The sequence below is a fragment of the Rhinoraja longicauda genome, chromosome 7 (genome assembly GCF_053455715.1).
Source record: "Rhinoraja longicauda isolate Sanriku21f chromosome 7, sRhiLon1.1, whole genome shotgun sequence".
NCBI classification, from domain to species: Eukaryota; Metazoa; Chordata; class Chondrichthyes; order Rajiformes; family Arhynchobatidae; genus Rhinoraja; species Rhinoraja longicauda.
In genome coordinates this window covers 16,153,095-16,178,004 of record NC_135959.1, presented here as the reverse complement: position 1 = coordinate 16,178,004, position 24,910 = coordinate 16,153,095, and the positions used below count along the sequence as shown (strand labels likewise).

General features: G+C 39.2%; 1 protein-coding gene across 3 annotated transcripts in view; it reads left to right on the top strand.

The window, feature by feature from the left end:
* Window positions 1-24,910, top strand: part of fchsd2 (FCH and double SH3 domains 2) — a 191,275-nt gene that overhangs the window by 155,590 nt on the left and 10,775 nt on the right. For all 3 annotated transcript variants that reach the window (XM_078402167.1, XM_078402169.1, XM_078402168.1), the window contains 7 exons: window positions 1,622-1,738; window positions 2,044-2,148; window positions 6,540-6,701; window positions 20,570-20,704; window positions 21,575-21,658; window positions 22,439-22,616; window positions 23,558-23,778. In XM_078402167.1, the coding sequence (XP_078258293.1) occupies window positions 1,622-1,738; window positions 2,044-2,148; window positions 6,540-6,701; window positions 20,570-20,704; window positions 21,575-21,658; window positions 22,439-22,616; window positions 23,558-23,778 (1,002 nt within the window). The remainder of the gene's footprint in view (window positions 1-1,621; window positions 1,739-2,043; window positions 2,149-6,539; window positions 6,702-20,569; window positions 20,705-21,574; window positions 21,659-22,438; window positions 22,617-23,557; window positions 23,779-24,910) is intronic.

The window sequence follows — 24,910 nt, the reverse complement described above, 5'->3', positions numbered from 1 at the left end:
ATTGTACTGTATTGAATGTTTTGAGACATTTTATTATATCAAAGGCAAGTTTATGTTGAATTTTACCATTTTTAGAAGATGATTTCTTGATGGAATCCTTTATGCAAAAAGAATTAAAGTGTTCTGGTGATTGTGGGTGATGTCAAGTAAAAATCATCAGCAAATTGCTTGTGAATTTTCTTACCTTGCTTTCTTTAGCATGGTAATGTTTCTCTGATGGTACCATTCCTAGTAGATCAGAGTTTTGCAATGTTATGCATTGGTGTTAGGGCAATAATATTAGATGTTCTAGTATTTTGCTGTTAGATTGCAGTGTTCTACTGCTGGATAGCTGTGTGAAATTATTGTGACACTTTAAAGGCAGCAATGTATATAATTATTTGCTTAGAAGTCAAATATTATCTTGGCATATCTTCAGATCATTTGGAAGACTAGCTTCTCAAATCATATTGCCCCATCAGAAAGTTCTCTCTTGCTGTTCATATTTAAAAAAATAAATATAACAAATTTCCAACATTCTTTTGTATATAAACGTTAGACAATTGGACTTTCTAAAATCAAAAGAAAAAGGAATTTGTCCATTTTTTGGGGGGCTGTTGCGAGATCATTTGGAATTCAGGCTTGCCTGCTTTAAATAAAAAGGGGCGATCAATTGTTTGTGTGACATTAGGAGTATGACGGATGCAAACTACATGCAGGACCATTACCAAGTCAACACGATTTTCCAGAAACTTGGTTTCAAATCTGCTCCATAAATACAATGAAAGCCAGCCAAGATGTTATGGCAATTGTCATTAAATGTAATTTTTTGATTCAAAGATGTTGCACACAAGTCTAAAGAGAAATAGAGTTGAATGTGAATTTGTTAAACACTGCATTTTGGTCTCCAAGCAGTGTAGTGTTAAAATAGCTGAAGACAAAATTGGGTACACTGGTGTTTTGCATGCATTAGGTATATGGTAAAACTTTCTACTTGTTTTAAATTTGCTTCAATCAATCAGTTTGGTACTGAAATTCAAGAGTGTGCAGAAGAGCAGTAATGGTATTGTTTAACCTTTTCCCATTTGATTTTATGTTGTCACCTCGAACTATAATCAAAGCTACAGCACAAATATAAATTAATGCCTTGATTGCCGAGGGATGCAGTCCTTAGTCAGCTCGTATTCTAATTTCTTACCACGCATTGCAATAAGTGGAGGAGGTAAGTTGGACACTGGTTTATCTAAAAATAAAATTCCCTCACAATCATCATAGGCTTATAAAATATACATGGCTTTCATGTTAACTATTAAACCCATTTATCTTTCATTTTATAGATGCTTCTCGTATAAAAGTCATTTCCAAAATGATTGCAAGACAAATTTTTACGTATACGTAGTTAATCTTTCGCATTCCTATGCACAACATCATTTGCTATTTCGTGGTTTTATGACTCAATTCACAATATCATCCCTGCTCTTCTGCATATTATCTTTACAAATGCAAGAAAATAAATGTCCTTATCCTTTGGCACATAAGATGCATACCAAGGAAAAAGTGCACTTGAATGCAAATGAATTTCACAGCAAGGGTGAACAAAATTGTGTTCCTGGGCATAATCCTTTTGGATAACCTGTTACAGAGCCGACAGTTGGAGAATGAATCTGGAACCACTGAGGAGCACAGCCTAAACAAGGAGGCTCGTAAATGGGCCACACGTGTTGCACGAGAACATAAAACAATAATCCACGGTCAGAGGGTAAGTGAAAAATTGAAATATTCTACCATATTTTGGTAAAATAACCGTGACCCTCCTTGACTGAAAAAACAAGTCAAGTTTAGAACAACTGTGCAAAGATGAATCTATTAACGGGCCAAGTTATTTATATTCTGGTGATAAAGGCTTACTCAAGTATGCAAGTCATATCATTGACTCAGTAATTAAAACAACTTGTTCTGAGCCGATCTTCTTTGTCCTTAAGTTTATGATATAACAGATTCATGAACTTGTTCTATTTTACTTTGACTTGTGAGCCTCATTTGATTTTTGTTTTGTATTTACAGACTCTGGAAGATCTAAAAGCTCAAGGAACTGTGCTCTCAGAACAAGGGCGAATGGAATTTGAACAAAGAGTAGATGAGGCCAGAGAAACAATACGAAAGGCTGAGGTAAGAAAAATTTGGACTGAAATTTACCTTTTCAAAGGAGTGTGGATACTGATTAATGCCTAGAGTAATTGTATTAATATATAACTTTGTCAAATGCATTAGACAATGAATGGAAAGTATAAACCATTCTACTTTTAGTCATAGAGTCATACAGCATGGAAACGGGCCCTTCGGCCCAACGTTTAGTATGTGTGTTTTTGTTGAAATGTCTCCCTTTCTCAATTGAAGTTGCCATCAAGAATATTTACTTTCCAAAAAAATCAAAATTTTGGTTAAATTCTCTTGTTTGTTTCCATGCATTATAGTAGCAGTAATAACATTGCTGTCATATTCCATTGCAATGTCTTAAATTCTAGGTTTTGTTAATGGAGCAGTGGGAGTAGTAATGAATTTAACTAAAATAAATCTAACTCGTATCGTTTAAGAGGTGATCATTTGTTTAGTTGTGGAAATATTCAATTTTGTGTTCGTTTTTTGGTTTGGCTTCAAGGTGATACTCTGAATTTAGATTGCACTATGTACTCAAGTTTGCACTATTAAGGTCTTGTTTCCCAATATTACTGATAATTTATTGTTTCATTGATTACAATAAAACCCTCACTATAATGGACCATGGGGAGGAGGGGGATGGGATGATGGGATGGTGTCCATAATTATCGGTTGTCCGCTATAACCAAGTGAGGGGGGTAAAGTTTAACGCAAGGCCAGGAAGGAAGAAGCGTGATGTTGGGGGAGTTAAACAAGCAGGAATTCACCGGCCAGGGTAGCTGCCAAGCTGCCAAGCTCCTGGCCCCACAGGTTCGTTGGGGATAGGCCTCGTACTCATGCGACCTCCAAGCTGTTCGCTCTCTCCACTCCTGGAAGCGCACAACATGGCGCCATTTCATTGGATGACTGGAGGAGGTGGGGCGGTGCAATGGGAGACTCGGACTGCTATATCCAAGATCCGCTATGTGGGTCTGTTATTGTGAGGGTTTACTGTACTGTATTTTTTGTGTTGTTTTAATGCTGCTGCCTAACAGCGTCAGAGACACAGGTTCGAGGCGGTGGAGTCGGCCATGGAGTGGGCGCCGCCATCTTACCGTGGGCCTCCGGTAGCCGCCGCCTTCGCCCCGCCGCGCTGCCACGGCCGCCACACCTCGTACAACGTGGGCGGGCAGGGCCAGGGCCAGGACGACCCTGCCTCCCAGGGGCAGCACGGCCGGGTTGGAGGCGACTGGAGGCCGGGTCTCCTGGGCCAGGACAGAAGCCTCGCCGGTGCCCCGGGGAGACTCGAGCCAACGGCCTGGGGCCTGAGAAGCAGCAGCAGCCGGCGGACGGTGCTCCCCGCTCGTGGGGCTGCGGACCACCACCTGGAGAGAACCAACCCGGTCTCGACCGTCCCCCCAAGCCGTGGGATCAGCTGCAAGACTACCCCCGCCCCCACGATTCTCCACTGTCTTGTGTGCATGCCACAAATGCAGTTGGCAAGTCGTTGGTTCCAGCGGCTTGGGGCTTGTCTATCTAGCATGTAAAGCCTGGGTTCGGCGGATTGCGCGGAGGAAACCACCAGAAGGTTCAACGGGCAGAAAGACGATCCCAGCAAAGCGCCGTGGAGCACAAACAGGACAGAGTGAGATACATAGGACACTTCTGACCATCCACTGCATCCCGACCTGTCCCCAGCCGTCTCGACTATGTCTGAGAGAGTGAGGCCGACAATCTGCGCAACTCCCCCTCACTTAAATCCAAGTCGAGCGCAAGTCATGACTTCAACCTCAGCCAGCATACCGCGGCTGACGGCGATCCCAATCAGCGGGCGAAATAATAAGATTGAAAGTGAAGTCATGGTCATCTTCGAACCCGAAGGACGAACAACAACAGAGAGTCATAGAGTGATGTAGTGTGGAAACAGGCCCTTCGGCCCAACTTACCCACACCGGCCAACAATGTCCCAGCTACACTAGCCCCACTTGCCTGCACTTGGTCCATATCCCTCCATACCTGTTTAACTGTTTCTTAAATGATGGGATAGTCCCAGCCTCGACTACTTCCTTTGGCAACTTGTTCCATACACCCACCACCCTTTGCGTGAAAAAGTTACCCCTCGGATTCCTATTAAATCTTTTCCCCTTCACCTTGAACCTATGTCCTCTGGTCCTTGATTTCTCTACTCTGGCGAGAGATTCTGTGCATCTACCTGATCTGTTCCTCTCATGATTTTGTACTCCTCTATAAGATATCCCCTCATCCTCCTGCACTCCATGGAATAGAGACCCAGGCTACTCAACCTCTCCCTATAACTCACACCCTCCAGTCCTGGCAACATCCTTGTAAAACTTTTCTGAACCCTTTCAAGCTTGACAATATCTTTCCTATAACATGGTGCCCAGAACTGAGCACAATATTCCAAATGCAGTCTCACCAACGTCTTATACAACTGCAACATGACCTCCCAATTTCTATACTCAATACTTTGACAGATGATGGCCAACGTGCCAAAAGCCTTTTTGACCACATTATCTACCTGCGACTCAACCTTCAAAGAACCATGTATTTGTGTCTACAACATTTTGTGTCTACCTTTGATTTAAACCAGCATCTGCAGTTCTTTCCCATATACTTCTCTTTTGTCTACTTCCCTTCTTGAAATTGGTTGTCACACTTCATTTTATCAATCCTTTATGGAACGCTGATTTTTGAATCAGTTACTCCTCTATTTTGTTAAAATATGACTCCCACAAAGAATATTGTCGTCTAATTTTAAAGTTTATAAACATTTATCTACCTTTATCATAAAATCATATCAATATTCACTGGAAGGACGAAAAAAATGTAATATTCTGAAAAAGGGTTTTTAAATGTTGAGAAATGTTTGATATTCTATTTAGTCTGATGCTTTGATCAAAATTCAACGAAGAGGGACTTGGAACAGTTTTTAGTTATGCAATTTAGGAAAACTCGACCAATGATATCTGCTAATTGGATAATTGAAAGGAATGAATTATGACCTTAGACGATTGAGATTGAGAAAATTGCTTCCTAAGTGAAGAAATTGTCATGGAGGTTGCCGATGACTCATGACCTTGGGTCATTATTCTATATAGCCTTACATACACCATAACCATTATAGAGAAAGTAACAGTAACATCCTGAAACACTAACAAACCAAAAGATATATGTTTGAAAGGTGGATATTTTAAACCAAGGCACTATTTAAATATTTGCTCTGTTAAAGTTTGAATATTTCTGATGAAAGACCATTTCCAAATTTAAATACTTTTTAGTAGTAGGATTCATTTTTTCATGTTACAGTCGACTAAGGAAATCCTTCTAATTGATCAATTCATATTAGAATTGGCATTCACAGCCAATAAGATATCTTAAATTTATTTTCATTAATGTACCTGATACTCATTTTAATGAAGTTTAAAACATTTTACTTTAATCCTCCTTCAGTTTGAAAGATTGTATAAGTTACAGCAAGTGCAAACGTACAGCTTTTTATGGGTGGTCTTGCTGATTTATTTTAGAAGGTGATTCTCTAAAACATCAATAAACAGATTGAGGAGTATAGGTTCTCCACCTGCTGGTGGCAATTATGTTAATCACAAAGGAACTAGACAGTTAAATTACCTGCATTTGTATTGAAATTATATTTACCAAACAATAATTTATTTCAATATTGTAGTTTTATCTCAGCTACTTAAACATCAAATCTGGATTTAAACAGCTTATGTATTATTGCAGTATAAAAGGCTGCACTGTAATTTATGCCAGCCCAACTAAAGTTGCAGTCAATAGTGATTGTTGTAGATAACTGCTGCATTTTGACATCAGTGTTTGATCTTGTGCATTAAGAATGCACTGTGCTTATTGTGAGCACAGAAGTTGTTTGAACATGGAGTTATAGAGACAAATGAAATGGAAGCAGATCTGAGTGCACAATAGCATCAAGCACACATTTACACCAATTCTATTTTATCCTCTCTAAATTCCCAAAGTCGGTTTTGAACTCTGTGGAGGATCTTTCAAAATGTAGGAGGCATCGTTAAAGTGATTGTGTTGGCAATGCTGAAAATAGAAATAAGCAATTAAGTCCTTGCAGGATCGTATAAAACTTTTTTGTAAAAGTTAGCTATGAAGTCTTTGCCCAGTGAAAGAAATGCAAGAAGGGAGGGGGAAAAGTTAAGTATCAGCCATATAAACATAAGGAATGGCTAGAATTCTAAATATAACTTGCGACATATTCTATGTCAGAGTAAAAGCATGAAATAGTGACATTATTGGTATTCATCAGAACATTGTAAGTTAATGTTTTGGGAGAAATATCTGCCCCATTGTGTGGTTTCACTAATTTATTTGATCATGAAGAGACTTTAATTACATTATTAAAATATTTTTATTTGCAGACAGTTAAGCTAAAGGCGGAAGCAAGACTGGAATTACTGAGACAGATTGGGGTTGCTGTGGACACATGGTTAAAAAGTGCCATGAATCAAGTAATGGAAGAATTAGAAAATGAGCGTTGGGCAAGTCTCCCTGCACTCCCCAACAGTGATACTGTGCATTTGGTAAGATTTCAATATGTATTTTAGTGACCATCACCATTTCTATCCATTTACTCAGCATTGTCACATTAGATGCCTGGCATTCAGTTCGTAATGAGAAGTTTCCGGCAACTAAACATTGAGATGGCCAAACTGTTTATTGTCCGTTTCAAGCATGGACTCCATTTTTCATTTGGCAACAATCTTAGAAACCTGTAAAAACTGCTTATATTGGAAACAGGTGTGAATTTCTGATTGTACACCCCCTTCTGAAACTTTAACAGACTAAAATCAGCCTCAAGTCATTAACTGCTAAAAATCCTCATTCATTCCTTTATTACCTTGTCTTCATTAACCAATCTACGAGCTGACCTCCCCACAATCCCTGGGTGCACATTCCATAACTTGGAGCTCATCAAGTCTACAAAATCCCAACTTTCAAAAGCTCCCATACATCTTTGCCCGCTGACATACATTGACTTTTCGATCAGTAGTGCTTCAATTTTAACTTTCTCTTCCTTGCTTTTAAATCTCTTCGCAAATCTTTATTACTTCATCTTTGCAAGATATCTGTGCACTTCCAGTCCCAGTTCTTCGGCATCCTTTATTCCACGTCTAATGACCAAGCTTGTCAATTGTATTCCTGAATTTATTAACTAAATCTTACTGTCTCTATACCTCTGCGGCCCTCTTAAGACACTCTTTTAAAACCTATCTCTTTGACCATGGTTTTAATCATTTGTCTTAAGATTTCTGTATCAGAATTTTCTCTTACATAGTGTAGTAGTATGGACAATAGACAATAGGTGCAGGAGTAGGCCATTTGGCCCTTCGAGCCAGCACCACCATTCAATGTGATCATGGCCGATCATTCTCAATCAGTACCCTGTTCCTGCCTTCTCCCCATACCCCCTGACTCCACTATCAGACCATTCTGACCTTTGTTCAAAATTATTAAAGAGTCATTGTAAGATTGGTCTGCCTGGGATCTTGCATGTCCACTTGAAAGGGGAGTTGATTCCTCAATTGAAGATTCCTTCCAGAAAGTGGATCAAGACATGTATATGTTCATGTTGGACACAGAATGTGTATGTGTTTGGCACGTTCATGAGTGCCTCATGGGATGTTGGACTTCACTAAAGGCATTTGTTGTTTCATTGAGATCAGATATTTAGTATTAATATATTAATTATTTGTTTTAATCATGATTGACCTGGTATTCATTACGGCTGCAGTAAAAGTCCAATAAAGTTAGGATCACTTTTTTTCCTCAAAAAAGTTAAGTCTTTAATAAATTTTTGATTGATACCAGTTAATTTAGGTTCCTCTATATGATGTGGTTAACTTGGAAGCATACGTCATGTGAACTTGAGTTTGGAATTTTCCGGGTAAATTAAATTACAATATATTAACAGAAAATGTCAAACAAATATTTGTCGAATTCTAAAAAGTGATAGTGCAGGAGGAGGCGATCTATGCTGGCATGTGTGTTTGTTGAGAATTTTCTGGTGGAAGCTTCAAGACAACGTGGTATAAATTAAGAGTTGGGCACTTTACAAAAATCATTGTAATGGAAATTGGTTTAACTTTTAAGCATTGAAATCGACAATTTTTAGTTGAGCACAGGCGGGTAAATAAATTTGAGGCTCAAACCAGCCATAATCTGTTTCACTGGTAGAACAGGCTTAAGAGATTGAATCCCCTTCTCTTCCTCGACACAACATAAGATTTACATCATCTAAAATACTTGTAAATAGGAATACTTTTTATATTAAGCCCACATTGAAAAATAATTAGTTACATACAATCTGCTAGTGCAATTAATACTAGTCAGAAATTAGTCCTTACTGTTAAGATACTCCTTTTAATGTTCCATAAGTGAATTAAGTGCTTATTTTCCTTCCAAGTTAATATTTCAAGTCATCGCCAGTTGACTATCAAGTTTGGTGTAGTCTAGGTTGATGAGCCTGAGTGTGGCTGGAAAAACCAGCCCTGAAGGCTCATACTCTGGGACAGAGGGGGCTGTGGAAAATCGTTCTGGCAAGTACAGATGCTGAAACCTTCATACGTTCCCTGGCTCTGGTGGCTCAGTTCTGTCGGCTGCCTTCAAAATTGTCTCATTTGGTCAAAGTGTGCTAGCCTGTTCTGTCTTAGGTACCAGACACCAGCTATGTTGCAGGAATGCCTCTGAATACGTCTTTGTTGCAATCCTTCTATTGCTTTCTTGAACGTCCCAGATCTGGTGCAAGAACTCCATAGAGAAGGCGCGTGCCATTCGAGAGCTTTCCACATGGATTATGTGGTCTGTCCAGTGCAAATGTCCCCTCAGGATTGTGGCCTCGATGCTGACCAGGCTGATTCTGTCCAGAATTTGCAAGTTTGTCACACTTGGTACCCTGCCCTACTATTTTGGGCTCACGTGACTGCAGAGATCTCAATATATTTGAGCTGTTTGATGTATTTCCTGTAAAGCACCCAAGTCTCACAGTGATATAAAAGGCTTGTGAGTACAATTGCTTTGATAGCTTTGATCTTAGTTGACAGCTTGATGTTACTGTAGTTCATCACATGTGAGTTCAGACTGACAAGCCTTGCTGATTGGAGCTGCTATTTCCATGTCGAGAAAGCCATCAGAAGAGATGATGCTAGGTACTTGAAATGATCGACTATCTTCAGCCAGCTTATACTGAAAGGATTTGCCACAGAGCCTGGAGCAAGTTAGTGTAGGACCTCGCCTGTCTTATTGAGACTGATTGTAAGACCAAAGAGTTGTGAGTCTTTGGCAAGCTTGTCAACAATGATTTAAAGGTCAAATTCTGAAAGTGCCAAAGGACACAGTTGTCAGCAAACAGTGCTTCAAAGATCAGTCTCTCAAATATCTTGTTCCTTGCGTTCGATCTCCGGAGGTCAAAGAATGAGCCACTCATTCTGTATCTCAAGTACACTCCTCTATCAAGGTCACATGGATCTGGATGCATGAAAAACAGGTTGAACAGGACTGGAGCAAGAACACAACCCTGTTTCACACTCTTGAAATGTCAAATATGTTCATAGCATTATATTGAAACTCTATTTATCTCTCATGATCATGCACATATCAAGTTAACCAAATTATAATTTAATTATTCAGATGGAGCTTGTTTATAAGCATATCTCTTTTGGCCACAACTTAAATATTCACCGAAGTAGCCAAATTAGGAATATCTTTAGGCTAATGTTGATAACTTAGCCTTTTCCCAAAAGTAGTAATAGATGAAGTTTTTTAATTTATCTTGTATCATAAAACTTTTTTATATGATATAAATATATCACTCTTTTTATTTGCATTGCAAACATTATAAGATGTTTTTTTGCTGCCTATTGTACAAAAAGTGTTGAACTCCTTCCCAGTGGCAGATCTTAGATAACACATAATGAAGTATAAAGCCTTTCAGCAAGAGCATCATCTAGACAAAAATAATGGCATTGCAGGAAAGTGAGGAGGGGAGCAGGTGGTGATGATGTAGAGGTTGTTAGCAGCAGGTGATTTAATTCTAGTTAGCCTAGCCCTTCATTGTTCCTTTCGTCATGATACCTTGAACCACCTGAATTTTCACTGAGCTTTATCCCTATGTTAACATTTATCACATACTATGATGTTCAGAACAAATTGTGGGGAAATAATAATTTCATTTTGCAGTCAGCTGTTGGAAATATCACTTGCATTCCTATTTTGTGGTTAGTACCTGATTACATGCATTTGGAAGTCAGTTAATTTAAATTTTGTTCATACAAAGCAACTTTTAATGAAGGCTTTTAAAATGTACGACTTTATTTATCCCGGGAGCAAAATTGATCTGTCAACAGTCATAAGACACAAAAGACATGAAATTAAAGTGACGAGTGGAAAGGATTGGGGATGTGCAAAGATTTGGGGGGAGGAGTCAGTCTTCCTCACGACAGAAGGGGGAGGAGTTGTACAGTTTGATAGCCACAGGGAAGTAGGATCTCCTGTGGCGTCCTGAAATGCATCTTGGTGGAACCAGTCTGTTGCTGAGGGTACTGCTCAGGTTGACCAGTGTGTCATGGAGGGGTTGAGCTGTGCTATCCAAGATGCTCCACAGTTTGAGGAGCATCCTCCCCTCCAAGACCACCTCCCATGAATCCAACTCCACCCCTAGGACGGAGCCAGCCTTCTTGATTAGTTTATTAATCCTGTTGGCATCCACGGCCTTTGCCCTGCTGTCCCAGCACACGACAGCGAAGACAGCGGCACGGTAGCGCAGCGGTAGAGTTGCTGCTTTACAGCGAATGCAGCGCCGGAGACTCAGGTTCGATCCTGACTACGGGTGCTGCACTGTAAGGAGTTTGTACGTTCTCCCCGTGACCTGCGTGGGTTTTCTCCGAGATCTTCGGTTTCCTCCCACACTCCAAAGACGTACAGGTATGTAGGTTAATTGGCTGGGTAAATGTAAAAATTGTCCCTAGTGGGTGTAGGATAGTGTTAATGTACGGGGATCACTGGGCGGCACGGACTTGGAGGGCCGAAAAGGCCTGTTTCCGGCTGTATATATATGATGATGATGATGATGAAGATGGCACTGACTTCCACCAATTGGTAGAACATCTGCAGTATCTTCCTGCAGACGTTGAAAGAGCGGAACCTTCACAAAAAGTACAGCCGTAGTGTTAACTGCAAGCAGCAAACCAAGAGGTTCAAATATTAGAAGTTTTTAAGTTTATTTTTAAAATCTTGTCTGTCACAAGTATGGATTTCCCAACAGAAATCCCAATGAGGAACTGTACTTAGAATGCAGTAGTGCCACTGCTACTTCTTTTTCTGGAATGACTATTAAATTGAAACTTGATATTTTAGGAAAGATTAATCAATTTGCGAAAATTCACTGGAATTTAGAAGGATGAGAGGGGATCTTATAGAAACATAAAATTCTTAAGGGATTGGACTGGCTAGATGCAGGAAAAATGTTCCCGATGTTGGGGGAGTCCAGAACCAGGGGTCACAGTTTAAGAATAAGGGGTAGGCCATTTAGGACTGAGACTAAAAAAAAACTTTTACACACAGACTTGTGAATCTGGAATTCTCTGCCACAGTAGGCAGTAGAGGTCATTTCACTGGATGTTTACAAGAGAGAGTTAGATATAGCACTTCGGGCTGACGGAATCAAGGGATATGGGGAGACAGCAGGTATGGCGTACTGATTTTGGATGATCAGCCATGATCATATTAAATGGCGGTGCTGGCTCGAAGGGTTGAATGGCCTACTCCTGCACTTATTTTCCCAGTTTCCATGAAAAGTTGAGAATTGAGGCTCATAAAGAATCTATCTCTGTTGCTGAGATCCACTGGTTTTGGACGCAAAATCATGAAACAAAAGAGGAAGCATCAGCATCTAATGCATTTGAGGAACCCACATTGGCATTGCACCCACTCTAAAAAAATTCTTTCCAGGCATTTTCAGTTATAGGCCTGCTGATCTGAAGTTTGAATCTAATTGTCAATAAGGAAAATTGTTCATTTTTAAGTGTGTACGGCGCATCGTTATCTAATACCAAATCTTTATACACTAATCATTTCTAACCATTTCTCATAGAGTCATAGAGTGATACAGTGTGGAAAATGGCCCTTTGGCCCAAATTGCCCACACCGGCCAACATGTCGTGCAGGGCGTGCAGCGTAGGTTTACTAGGTTAATTTCCGGAATGGCGGGACTGTCGTATGTTGAAAGACTGGAGCGACTAGGCTTGTACACACTGGAATTTAGAAGGATGAGAGGGGATCTTATTGAAACAGATAAGATTATTAAGGGGTTGGACACGTTAGAGGCAGGAAACATGTTCCCAATGTTGGGGGAGTCCAGAACCAGGGGCCACAGTTTAAGAATAAGGGGTAGGCCATTTAGAACAGAGATGAGGAAAAACTTTTTCAGTCAGAGAGTTGTAAATTTGTGGAATTCTCTGCCTCAGAAGGCAGTGGAGGCCAGTTCTCTGAATGCTTTCAAGAGAGAGATAGACAGAGCTCTTAAGGATAGCGGAGTCAGGGGATATGGGGAGAAGGCAGGAACGGGGTACTGATTGAGAATGATCAGCCATGATCACATTGAATGGGTGGTGCTGGCTCGAAGGGCCGAATGGCCTACTCCTGCACCTATTGTCTATTGTCCCAGCTACACTAGTTCCACCTGCCTGCGTTTAGTCTTTCTCCCTCCAAACCTGTCCTATCCATGTACCTGTACCATGTAATTTAAATGTTGGAAGAGTCCCAACTGCCTCCTCTGGCAGCTTGTTCCATACACCCTCCACCCTTTGTTTGAAAAGGTTACCCCTCAGATTCCAATTAAATCTTTTCCCCTTCACCTTAAACCTGTGTGCTCTGGTCCTTGATCCACCTACTCTAGGCAAGAGATTCTGTGCGTCTACACAATCTATTCCTCTCATGATTTTATACAGCTCTGTAAGATCACCCCTTATCCTCCTGCGCTCCAGGGAATAGAGTCCCAGTCTACTCAACTTCTCCCTATAGCTTAGACCTTCTAGTCCTGGCAACATCCTCGTAAATCTTCTCTGTACCCTTTCCAGCTTGACAACATCGTTCCTAAAACATGGTGCCCAGAACTGAAAATACTCTAAATGCAGTCTCACCAACGTCTTATACAATTGTAACATGACCTCCCAACTTCTATACTCAATACTCTGACTAATGAAGGCCAATGTACCAAAAGCATTTTTGACCATCTTATCTACCTGCGACTCCATGCACCTGCACTCCTAGATCCCTCTGCGTTATAACACTCCCCAGAGCCCTATCATTCACTGTGTAGGTCCTGCCCATGTTAGATTTCCAAAACTGCAACACCTCGCATTTCTCTGTATTAAATTCCATTAACCATTCCTCAGCCCATCTGGCCAATCGATCAAGATCCTGCTGCAATTTTTCACAACCATGTTCACTATCTGCAAAATCACCCACTTTTGGATCATCAGCAAACTTGCTAATCTTGCCATGTATGTTCTCGTCCAAATCTTTGATGTAGATGACAAACAGTAACAGGCCCAGCACTAAACCCAGAGGCACACCACTAGTCACATACCTCCAGTCTGAGAAGCAAGCTTCCACCATCACCCTCTGCTTCCTTCCATGAAACCAATTTTCTATCCTTTCAGCTATCTCTCCTTGCATCCCATGCGATCTAACCTTCTAGCGCAGCCTACCATGCGGAACCATGTCAAATGCTTTACTGAAGTCCATATATACAACATCTACAGCTCTGCCCTCATCGACCTTTTTGATCATGTCTTCAAAAAACTCGATAACATTTGCGGGACACAACCGCCCACATACAAAACCATGCTGACTATCCCTGATCACCCCTTGTCCATCCAAATGCCTGTATATTCTATCCCTCAGAATACCCTCTGGTAACTTTCCAACTACAGATGTTAACCTCACTGGCCTATAGTTCCCAGCATTTTCTCTGCAGCCCTTCTTGAAAAGAGGTACAACATTTGCCACCCTCCACTCTTCCAGCACCTCTCCTGTATTTAAAGATAACTCATAAATTTCAACCAGGGCTCCAGCAATTTCCTCTCTAGTTTCCCACAATGTCCTTGGATTTATCTGATCAGGCCCGAGAGATCTGTCTACCTTCATACACGATATGAAGCATTTCTAAGCATTTATTGGTTAACTTTCAGTTATGGCTAGAGAACCTTATTAACTTCCCAGAAAGGAAATATGAAAATCCTAAAATTCTGCTACGAGCAGGCAAAAAACACTTGAATGAACAGATATCAAGAAGCAAAAACAAATGTAGAGGCCGTAAATGAAGTGCATGAAACATAAAATGAAAGAAATAGTCAGCAAATCAGGCAGTGTCTGTGGAGAGAGAATTTGTGTTAATCTTTCAGGTTGAACTGAAATGTCATCTCTTCTCTCTCCATGAGTCCTGTCTGATCTGCTGAATATGTTTAAAGTTTCATGAGTAAACAAATTGGCTGGGTGGTTTGCACGACAGCACCACCCAATGGCAGATGGAATTTGACCATCATCATATATACTTTATTAAATGTTCAGAGTTTTTTTCCATAAAATTGTTACAATGAGATAAGAATTGTTATAATTAAAGTGTGATTTTTTTTTGACTGCATCTAACATTATGAAGTGTTTGTTATGTGAATGGAAAGTGAATATTGTATCTGGTAACATGTCTTCAATAGGGCACACATATTTTATTAATTTGCTATTGGGTTATCTTTCTGTGTTTTCTAACTTTTGATATTTCCAAGTGGTGAGTCTTTAAATGTTAATGTAATAAAAACACTTCAGTGTGGTAGAAGTTGTTTCAGGTAATTTAGATGGTTAGATTCATAAACATTGTAAAGGTACCGGATTTGCAGATAATGCCAAACTAGGCATCTGAAATATGCTTTTCTGTTTCCAGAGTTGACTGCTAAAAGTGATTTTCAAGTTTAGTTGGAGAATTAGTGGGAATCAATGTATAAGTCAACACATAGAGCCAGATTTTGAAAACCCCAATTTGATGTTTTCTTTTGGTAAAATAGTCAACTTTTAGACAGTCAACTTTTAAAAATATACACCAATCCATGTGACTTCTCAATTATTGTTTCATTAAAAACATGTCCCATAGCATTTGGGGTTTACAAATAACAAATGCAGCCCTTGTATTTATATATGATTAAAAATCCATTTTATTGATATTGTTTTGCCTTTATATGTGTGTAAATACCTTCCAATAAAAAAAGTGCATTTTCATTCAAATGTATATGCATCATAAAATTATTATGAATTTATTATTGGCTCAGGCATTGTAAATGTGTGTAGTGTCATTTGTTTTCCAGATTTAATCCAACATAAGATAGATCTGTAATTTAATGCCTTTAAATATAAAAAACGTATTGCTAATATTAGATCGGGTTTAGTAAGGAATGCCTGACAAAAGGTTCCAATGGGAAGCTATATAGATGATACTTTGCTCCTGGAATGGAGAGTTACTTGATAAAAATAAACCTCTCAGAAATGTTTTCTCTTGCATTCAATTGCAGTACAATTCTAATTTAGTAATAGAGTCAAGATAGAGATTACTGTGCTATTGAAGCACATGAATAATAGATGAGTGAGCTCCTCTATCATATTCTCCTTGCATGGCAGCTCTGTGGATTATTCATGAAATTTATTGTGCAGGTACGGACTGTACCAGTGAATTAATGTTTACCACTAACGCAATTCCTTCTTGAATAAAGACCACTATTTGGACACCACCCCTAATTTACTGATTAGCCCAAAGCTACAGCAAACAAAAGTAATACTTTTGACGTTGCAGTCACAAAATTGGATTAAATGCAATAAGGTGGCACACTGCAAGATCCCAGAAAGCAAAGTGATAATGACTAGGATTTTTTGTCGAGTAATGTTTATAGAATGAGACAGATGGAATAACGTCCTTATTTTTCTGAGAGGTAGGGCCTTTCTTTGTACCCACCAGAGAGAGGAGTTGGGGCCCTGGACATGGAACACAGCATCTTGAAGTACAACACTTTCAGTACTATTCTGCAGTATTCGGCATTACGTGTGATTTTTGTATATGTCTCTGCTGTGGGACTTGAATCCACAACCTTTTGGCTCAAATGTATGTGCTGCCCTTGTCCAAGTCAATAATGCACAGGCAAAAGGCTATCTAGTTAAAATTTAAACAGCTGACAGGACCTTGATCTGAACTATATTGGTTTAATATTAACTGATTTGTGAGAATGTTTTATTTTGAAGGATGGATATAGAGATTTGCTGCTTGTAGCAGAAATCATTTCAGTGACTTTTCCACTTGGTTCATACTTTCCGACTGCAATCCCAGGGGAATCATTTCTGCAAGGTCATCAGATATTTCTTCTAATGCTAAATTAGGTCAATTTGTGAATTTCCCAGTGCTATAAATTACACAATGTCTGCTGTGTGATCTAAAATGTTCTTGTAGTGAACATTGTACAAGATGTGCAGAATGGTAATGTTAGTATAGTTTACAAAATACTTGAGGATGTATAGTTAATGTTTCTGGCCATGGTGTGTTGAACCAGGTATCTCAGTCTCAAAATAAGGGTTTGACCATTTGAAAGAGATGAGATGTTTTTCTTGATTTCTCTATCCAAGAGAATTGGGGAGGCTTGGTCACCAGCTATTTTCAAGCAGATGTGAAGGGAGTGGATGAATATGGGGTTTGTGCAGATAAGGTTCGATGCAGTTCAGTAATAACCTTCCACAATCGTACTGTGCAAGAATGTAAGGTGGTAGGCCACACTGAGTCCGTACACGAATCGCCACATTTTAGGCACCGTCCTGTACACTTCAAGTCCGAAAATTAAAAAAATATGTTAGATTCTTAACTTGGCCATTAAGCCCTGTTATCCTGGTGGTGGCATTGGGTCAGAGTTACAGAAATCATCCTGGCCAGGTGATGTGTCGATGCCCTCTACTGCAGCTCCTTGCCACTGCAGGCCGTGTCCGTTCCGAGCGCTCGGCCACTTGGAGCAGCAGGCGGCTCACTCAGCTAACTTGACCATGGCGAGACCCTGCATCAGGAATCCTGACTCCTCACAGCTTGCCAAACATGTCAGAAATATGCATGAAGGTTTTCCACTTGCCAGAATAGGTACAGCTTCAATAATAGATAAGAAACCTGAGGACAAAGTAGCTCACTTGACTATGACCATTTCCCCCACTCTCAGCAGTATTTTTCTTTATGCCCAGTTCACCTTTACAGCAAATCAACAAGGCTTCTATGCCGATGCAAGGAATTGCAGATGCTGGATTCTTCAGAAGGGTCCCAGCCAACAAGGTTCATAAATGGCACTGGGATAAATGATCAGCTGTGATGTTATTAAAGGGCAGAAGGGGAACGTGGTGCCTGAATGGCCCACATCTGCTTCTATTTCTTGCGTTTGTAATTCTCTGTCTATCATAATCTGGAAACATACATCTTCTGATTTTTTCCTGTCTGTTTCATTGAATGCTGTGTGGAAGAGTTGGCCTAAGCTGCTGTAATTGATCAGAAATAACTTGTATCGAGTTCCATCTTAAATATCATTTTCAGTAATACATGTCATTCCACCATGAATGGTCCCACATGTTGAACGTGTTATTTCATCTCCAATATAGATTTTAAAAATATTGTGCAAAGTCCAGTTTTTAAATTGTTATAGCTTGTAGTCTTTTGTGACAAGTTGTTTCCATAAATGTTCATTGATTTCCAAAGCTAGCTATAGAGAATGTTGATGTGTATCATCAATAGCTTAGAAATAGAAACAATTAAGCTTTCTTTTGTAATAGAATATAAGCTCATTTTCATTGAAAATAACTTCCACAATCTCAGGGCATTTCGAAGTACTTAGAAATCAATCGATTAATTAATCAGTTAAACATCTTGTGTAGCAAAAGTGCAAACCAAATTGTACATAAGATTTCAAGTGCAACACGAATGAAAGTACAATTTAGTGGGAGATGAAATTGCCAGTTAAGACTTCCAACATGAATAGTGTTCTAGGCAAGGCAAATTTTTTGCTCAATTTAAGGTCTCATTTAGAAATCATTCGAGTTGTATCTTGGTCTCTTTCAGTCCATTCTCTCCCTGAAACAGACTTCAATGCCACCTCCAGAGCTGCTCTTGTCCTTTTGCAACTGTTCTATTAACATTGTTTCTCTCCTATCTTTTGCTGGTTGCATTGATAGAGAACTTGGCAGAAGAAGAAGGGTCAGACATTCAAATGCTCTTGTATCTCTGTGAAAGGGAATCACTTTTATTACTTTTAAAAACGCAAATATGATTGGTCTGGAACTTGTTTCAAGAAAAATTAAGGACGTTAACGGGATTGAGTGCACACTGTCTGCAAATTTACCTCAATTTTTAAAATTCTTGCATGATTAGAAAAGGTACCAGATGATTTAAAATCATCACTTGCATCCCTTTTATCCATAAAAGATATTGAAAACAAATGGAATAATGAGTTCAACATCCACTGAAAAATTATTGAAACACATTTGGAGTAGATTAAGTTTAAAAACAAGTAGAAATAAATTGCCAATCGTTGGCAATCTCAATATTATTGAGGAACAAATATTGACCAGGATATTGAAATAAATAAAGTGGAAACTATATCAACTTCTTTTAATTGTGCTCTCTGGACCTGGGCGTCTGTTGTCCACTTTAATCAATTTAAGGATTAATGTATTCTGCCATTCATGCCTCCCAATGTCTAAATCAATAGGACAATATTGGTCAGGGATGTTAGTAATTGAACACTGACAGTTATTGGGGGGCGTGGCTGTGTTGTGCAGCTGCGGCTCACCGGCAGTCTCTCTGTTTTTTTTGGTTTTTTTTGTCATTGTCGTTGTTAAATGTACGTTTTGTTTTATTTTTAATTCTGTGTATGTAGGGGGGTGGTGGGGGGGTTGGGGGAAACCTTTTTTCAAATCTCCTCCTCAACGGAGATGCGACCTTTACCGTGTCGTATCTCCGTTCGCGCTACGGCCTAACATCGTGGAGTCGGCGGCCTCCAGCTGGGATCGACCTCAAAGACTCCGGTCGCAGGGCCTGGACTTACCATCTCGGAGGCTTCGGCCGTGGGCCCTGCAGACCGCAACATCGGGAGTTCGCAGGTCCCTGGCTGGTGACCGGCTTTTGGAAGCTCTAGCCGTAGCAGCTTCGACCGCCCCGAAGCGTGAGGTACGATCAACCCGCCCGCAGGCCTTTCATCGCCCTGTGTGGCTCGGCCGCAGCACTTTCCATCGCCCGGTGGGGGCTTCAAAAAGTTGGGAGCCTCGATCACCTCGTGGCACCACGGGAGAAGAATGAGGAGGAGATAAGACTTTGCCTTCCATCACAGTGAGGGTATGCCTAGAGCAATCACTGTGATGGCTGTTTTATGTAAAAAAAAATTATCTGTGTGTCTTGTGCTCTTTAATGTCTACTGCCGGACCCTGACGTGAGAGGACGCTGGCGTTGAGTATTCGCTGCTTTTCCGTCAGGATAGTTTGTCTGTTTGTTTCTATGTTAATTGTTTTTGTAAAGCGCTTTGAGCATGTGATAAGGCGCTATATAAAATAAATGGATTATTATTATTATTATTATAACATTTTGCATCAAAATCTGATGGTTTGCCTTGGACACTATATATAGTTTAAAGCAAAAAAGTGCAATTGTAGTTATAAAGAACACTGGTAAAAAAACGTCTTTGAAGTATTGTAATATTTTAGATGTTCCCAGCCAGGGGAGCCTGAACCAACATTGGTTAAAGTCCACCATGGCTTCAGCTCAATAACTGGGACAAATGAAAACTCATACAAGTGCGTGGGCAATTTTGGATTATAATTTCTTGATTTAAAAAAATGAAGTGTAATCTGATGATTACAAATAATGGAGAGGGTTGGTTTGATATGGTAAAAATATTCCCCATTTAGGAGGAATTCATAATTGGGAAAGTATACCTTTCAAAAGCACCAGAAGGTAATTTAAAGAGAATGCATTTTTTAATAAAATTACATCTCCTTCCAAACATTGGTTGAAATATTTTATAATGGCATGATTGTGAAAGATTAAATAAAGTAGATAAGAAGATGGCAAGGGTGCAAAAAGAAATTAAAATCAAAGTGAGATCAAAAACAATAGTGAACCCCAGTTCAATCGATCAGGTAACCTGTTTACGTTTCTATGTGAATACTAACCTATTTCAAGCATCTTTTATTATGTCAGTCAAGTCAAGTTTATTTGTCACATACACATACACGATGTGCAGTGAAATGAAAGTGGCAATGCCTGCGGATTGTGCATTGACCTAGCCTGTTATTCGTATGGTAGCCGCCAACTTGCAATTTTTAATTCCCCGTGCAGGGAAGTCTGGATCTTGAAAAGGATGATGGTGAGGAACTTGAGGACAATATGGATGTATTTGACGACAGCAGTTCAAGTCCATCTGGGACATTGCGAATGTATCCTCTCACTTGCACAGTGCTCTATTCATACAAGGTTAGTAGATTGGAAAGATGATACTAAGAATTGTTTAAAAAGTGATTTTGATGTTTCCTTTATATAGTACAGGTTGTCAGTAGATTCAAGATAATTTTTCTACATATAGTTACATTAGGCAAGGGAAAATTGTTTAAGTTGCACCTCTTTTAAGTTGTTAAGAACAATTTAAGAACAAAAATAAATTCCTGAAACGATCAACCTGACTCATGAACTTGTTTCATACAAGTCCCATTTTTGTGTTTTACTTCTGCATCACTGTGAAACAGTACAATTTCTTGCTTTCTGTATGATTGTGATGTAAATATCTGCTCATCTAATCTATGATGGTAATCATTTCAAATCCATTTTGTTTGTAAAAAATTAATCCATTTCATTTTTGTCTTGTCTCTTTGAGCCGGAGGATGTAAAAAATGAGTTGATCTAAATAGCTAATTACCATTTCAGTTATAAAATGAATACAGGAAATGTTCTTGCATTTAATTGGGTGAGGCAAGATTGTTGCACATTGTTACAGTCAGCAACCATGAGTTAATGAACATTCCTCAAATTCCTAGATTAACAGTCCACGTTTTACTGAAATCACATTTTTGGAACTGTATCTAAACGTTCATCCTTCAGAAAAATACTTAAAATGCAATGAACCAGAGGCAGCTAAGTTAAAGAAAACTGGTGATTGCCGTAAAACCATTTACTATTTGCCTAAGGTGTAGGAACTGCATATGCTGGTTGAAACCGGTCTGAAGAAGGGTCTCGACCCAAAACTTCACCCATTCCTTCTCTCCAGAGATGCTGCCTGACCCGCTAAGTTACTCCAGCTTTTTGTGTCTTATGTATGATTTGCATAATTCTCTTTTTGTTGTACTTTAGGCTAACCAGCCTGATGAGCTTACCATTGAAGAACATGAACTCTTGGAAGTAATTGAAGATGGAGACATGGAAGACTGGGTGAAGGTTTGTGATGCTTTTTTTAAAAATGGGTATAAATGCGGGCTAGGAAGGAATTTAAGTACCATTGCCTCTGGAGCTTCACTTTAACCACCTTAGGTATACTTGCTATGTGCATGTTGCATGTTCATTGGCAAGGCTTCTGTCTCGGATGCTTCCCATGCTAAGATACGTGGACATCTGTAAAATACATTGAGATGTAGATTTGTGAAAGATGCCATACAAATACCAGCATTTTAAGTGCTACAATTTTCATTTGTCCTTTAGCTGCATAATAGCAAGAGTAACTTGATTTTATAGCTTGTGTTTTGGTGAAGATACTATTTCAAGGTAATGAATATTGACCATGTTAGTGGCATTTGAATTATATACCTTTCAATATATTTGAAAAATCTTGGAATTTTTTCATCGCTAGCTAAAACTTTACAGTATTGTACAGTACAGTAAAACTTGTATTTTTAACAAATTGCATTTGTGTAGCGGTTCTTTTTCTGCTCAGTATTTTTTTATTGCTCAGATCATTTTTTTCTATTGAAGATGAGTTCAGTGATGCCATTGAGATAAATTTCATGTATAATCGTAGCATGTAATTTATGAATTTTGTTGAAAATTAAATATGTACCTTGAAACAACACAATGAAGGGAAATAACTGATTTTTTGATTTTAATTTATGTTTCAAACTTTAAACGTGGATCAGAACTTATCAGTACAATTTGATGATCTGGAGCATGGTCTGCAGTAGAATATCTTCCCACTCACTTACTCATGCTGTCTTTTATTTGAAGGCAAAAAATAAGGCAGCACAAATAGGATATGTACCAGAGAAGTACCTACGGTTTCCGACCTCCAATAGTTTAATCGGAATGCTCCAAACACTGGGTTCCTTGGATGCACGATCTCATTCGTCCAGCAATTCTACAGAGCCTGAGCTTGTTACTGGTGGCATTAATGGAGATTCCAGTGGTAATTTAATTTTTAATTTTTATCCTACCCTAGAAAATGAGTGACATGTTGTAAGTTACAGAGTTAAAAAACAAAGTGCTGAACATACCCAGCAGATCCAGTAACATCTGTTGAAGGGTCATTGACTTGAAATTTTAACTCACCTTCAACCTGCACCAATTCTGCCTGACCTGCTGAGCATTCCAGAACTTTGTTTTTATTTCTTATTTCCAACATCTTACAGTATTTTTGCTTTTCATGTAGATTACAGAGTATTCCATTCAGCTTTCGTATAATATTTGACTAATTGATGAAGATAGTAACAAAAAAAATGATAGGTGTCTTTTGTTTTTAATTGCATTTAATGTGCGACTCTAATGTATATCCTTTCAAAGTAACTTAAGATCCTGCTCTTCCAATCGTGTGAACATTTTTTTGTAACGTTTGGGCGGCAGATAATGAGGTTTCATTTGTATACATTTTTTTTAAACTGTGGAAAGTAGTGGTATAATGGCAACTCGGATAACAGTTGGTAATTTTGCTCATCCTGGCACAGATCTATTCATCAAACACAACCCCATGTTTTAAGGAACATCTGTGCTTGTTTTCACCGATTGCATGAGGGATGCTTCATTTGCCTGACTATTCCTGGGTTGAAGAAGGAAAATACTGTAAAGTTTTGTATGTGACAAAAGGAAAAGTAGAGATGTAGTAACAGAACAATTAGATGTGATTGAAGAAGTATTAATGTCTTTATCTATTCCTATAATATTTACAATGCTTTCCAGTGGTCTAATCTGCAAACCTAAATAAAAAAGAAACAGTTTGTGTTCCAGCATGTCTGTCAATTACTGCTCTCTTGGTCTTGGTGTTACTTTAAATAGAAAGCAGCAGTTATATTAATTTTGATTTAGCTTCCATAAGGTTCTTGGTATTAAAAAAAGTACTTGTTTCCGATTCAGTTTGTTTTGTGAAGGCACTTTACGATTATGACGGGCAGACAGCAGACGAACTTTCGTTTCCTGAGGGAGCTATCATTAGGATACTAAACAAAGAAAATCAAGAGGATGATGGCTTCTGGGAAGGTGAACTTAATGGCCGCATTGGTGTATTTCCTTCTGTACTAGTAGAAGAACTGGCAGGATCTGAGAATGGTGACGCTCAATGGATTGGAGATGCACAGGTATGTAAGAGTTTAGTAGCTGTGTGCAATGTCTTTGAGCAAAATTCTAAATGACATAATATTTGTTGATTACACATGGGAAAACCTCCAGACAAGTGGAGAACAAGGAACCTCATCTTAATGATTATCATTTCTAGTGATTGTAACTTGAGATGCATCTGTTTTAAGTTAACAATTTTCCAGGTTTTATTCAGATGTTATAGATGCTTTGAATCAGTGTGGAGTCATGGATTCTTTGAATCATTTGTGTTTCTGCTAAGCTTACATTGTTCACACTCAAGACAAAATAGCATGAATCCTTGTATACACAGCTTCTTTTTAATCAGTGTGTTATGCGTGCATTCTTTCTGTAAAGAAGCATTTGTTTTAGTTCGGTCTAGAGATTTTGAATGAGATAAAGTGTCCTTAAAGTTTCAAATCATGGCTGGACTTGTGACGCAAAGTGTTCCAGATGCCACCTTGCCATAAGTGCGCATGTGTATGCACTGACTGTCTACCAGAAGAATGCGGAACAAATTATGGTGTTGCTCACTGCCACTTTGCAGCTCTGCAGTCTGACAATGTGTTCTAGCTTACATTTGAACATATTAAACAGCAGGAAGAACTATTTGTTAAGAAATCATAACTACTTGGAGGTAACTTGCTGAATAACTACTGACCAAAGCTCCAATTTGAACATTTCATTATTTTCCTGCTGTTTGAGGTATCATGAGTCTGAGGAAGTGTAGCTGGTGCCGCAGAACTTTTGGCTGACCTCAAGACTTCTGAACAAATTTGTTTCTTCCTATCCTCATGCAATAAGCATGACTGTGAAAATGAGCAGAGTGCAATCAGAGGAAGCTGAATTAATGAAAGAGAAGATGAAGAACAGGGGAAGGGCAGTCAACAGAAGCACGCATCTGCTTGGGTTGCAAAGAAGCAATTATTCCACCTGAACCTAAAGCTAGGAACATAGTGTTAAATATCTCTTCTTGCATTAGGATGTTTTCACTGCATTCTGCAAACTGCTATAGCCACATTTCAGTCTTGGAAATGGTGAAGGATCTTTCATTTCCAATGTTATATATGTCATGAACTGGCTTTTTCCCAGTTGATGAAGTTGATAAAGGAGGTCACTGATGCCCTATTGAAA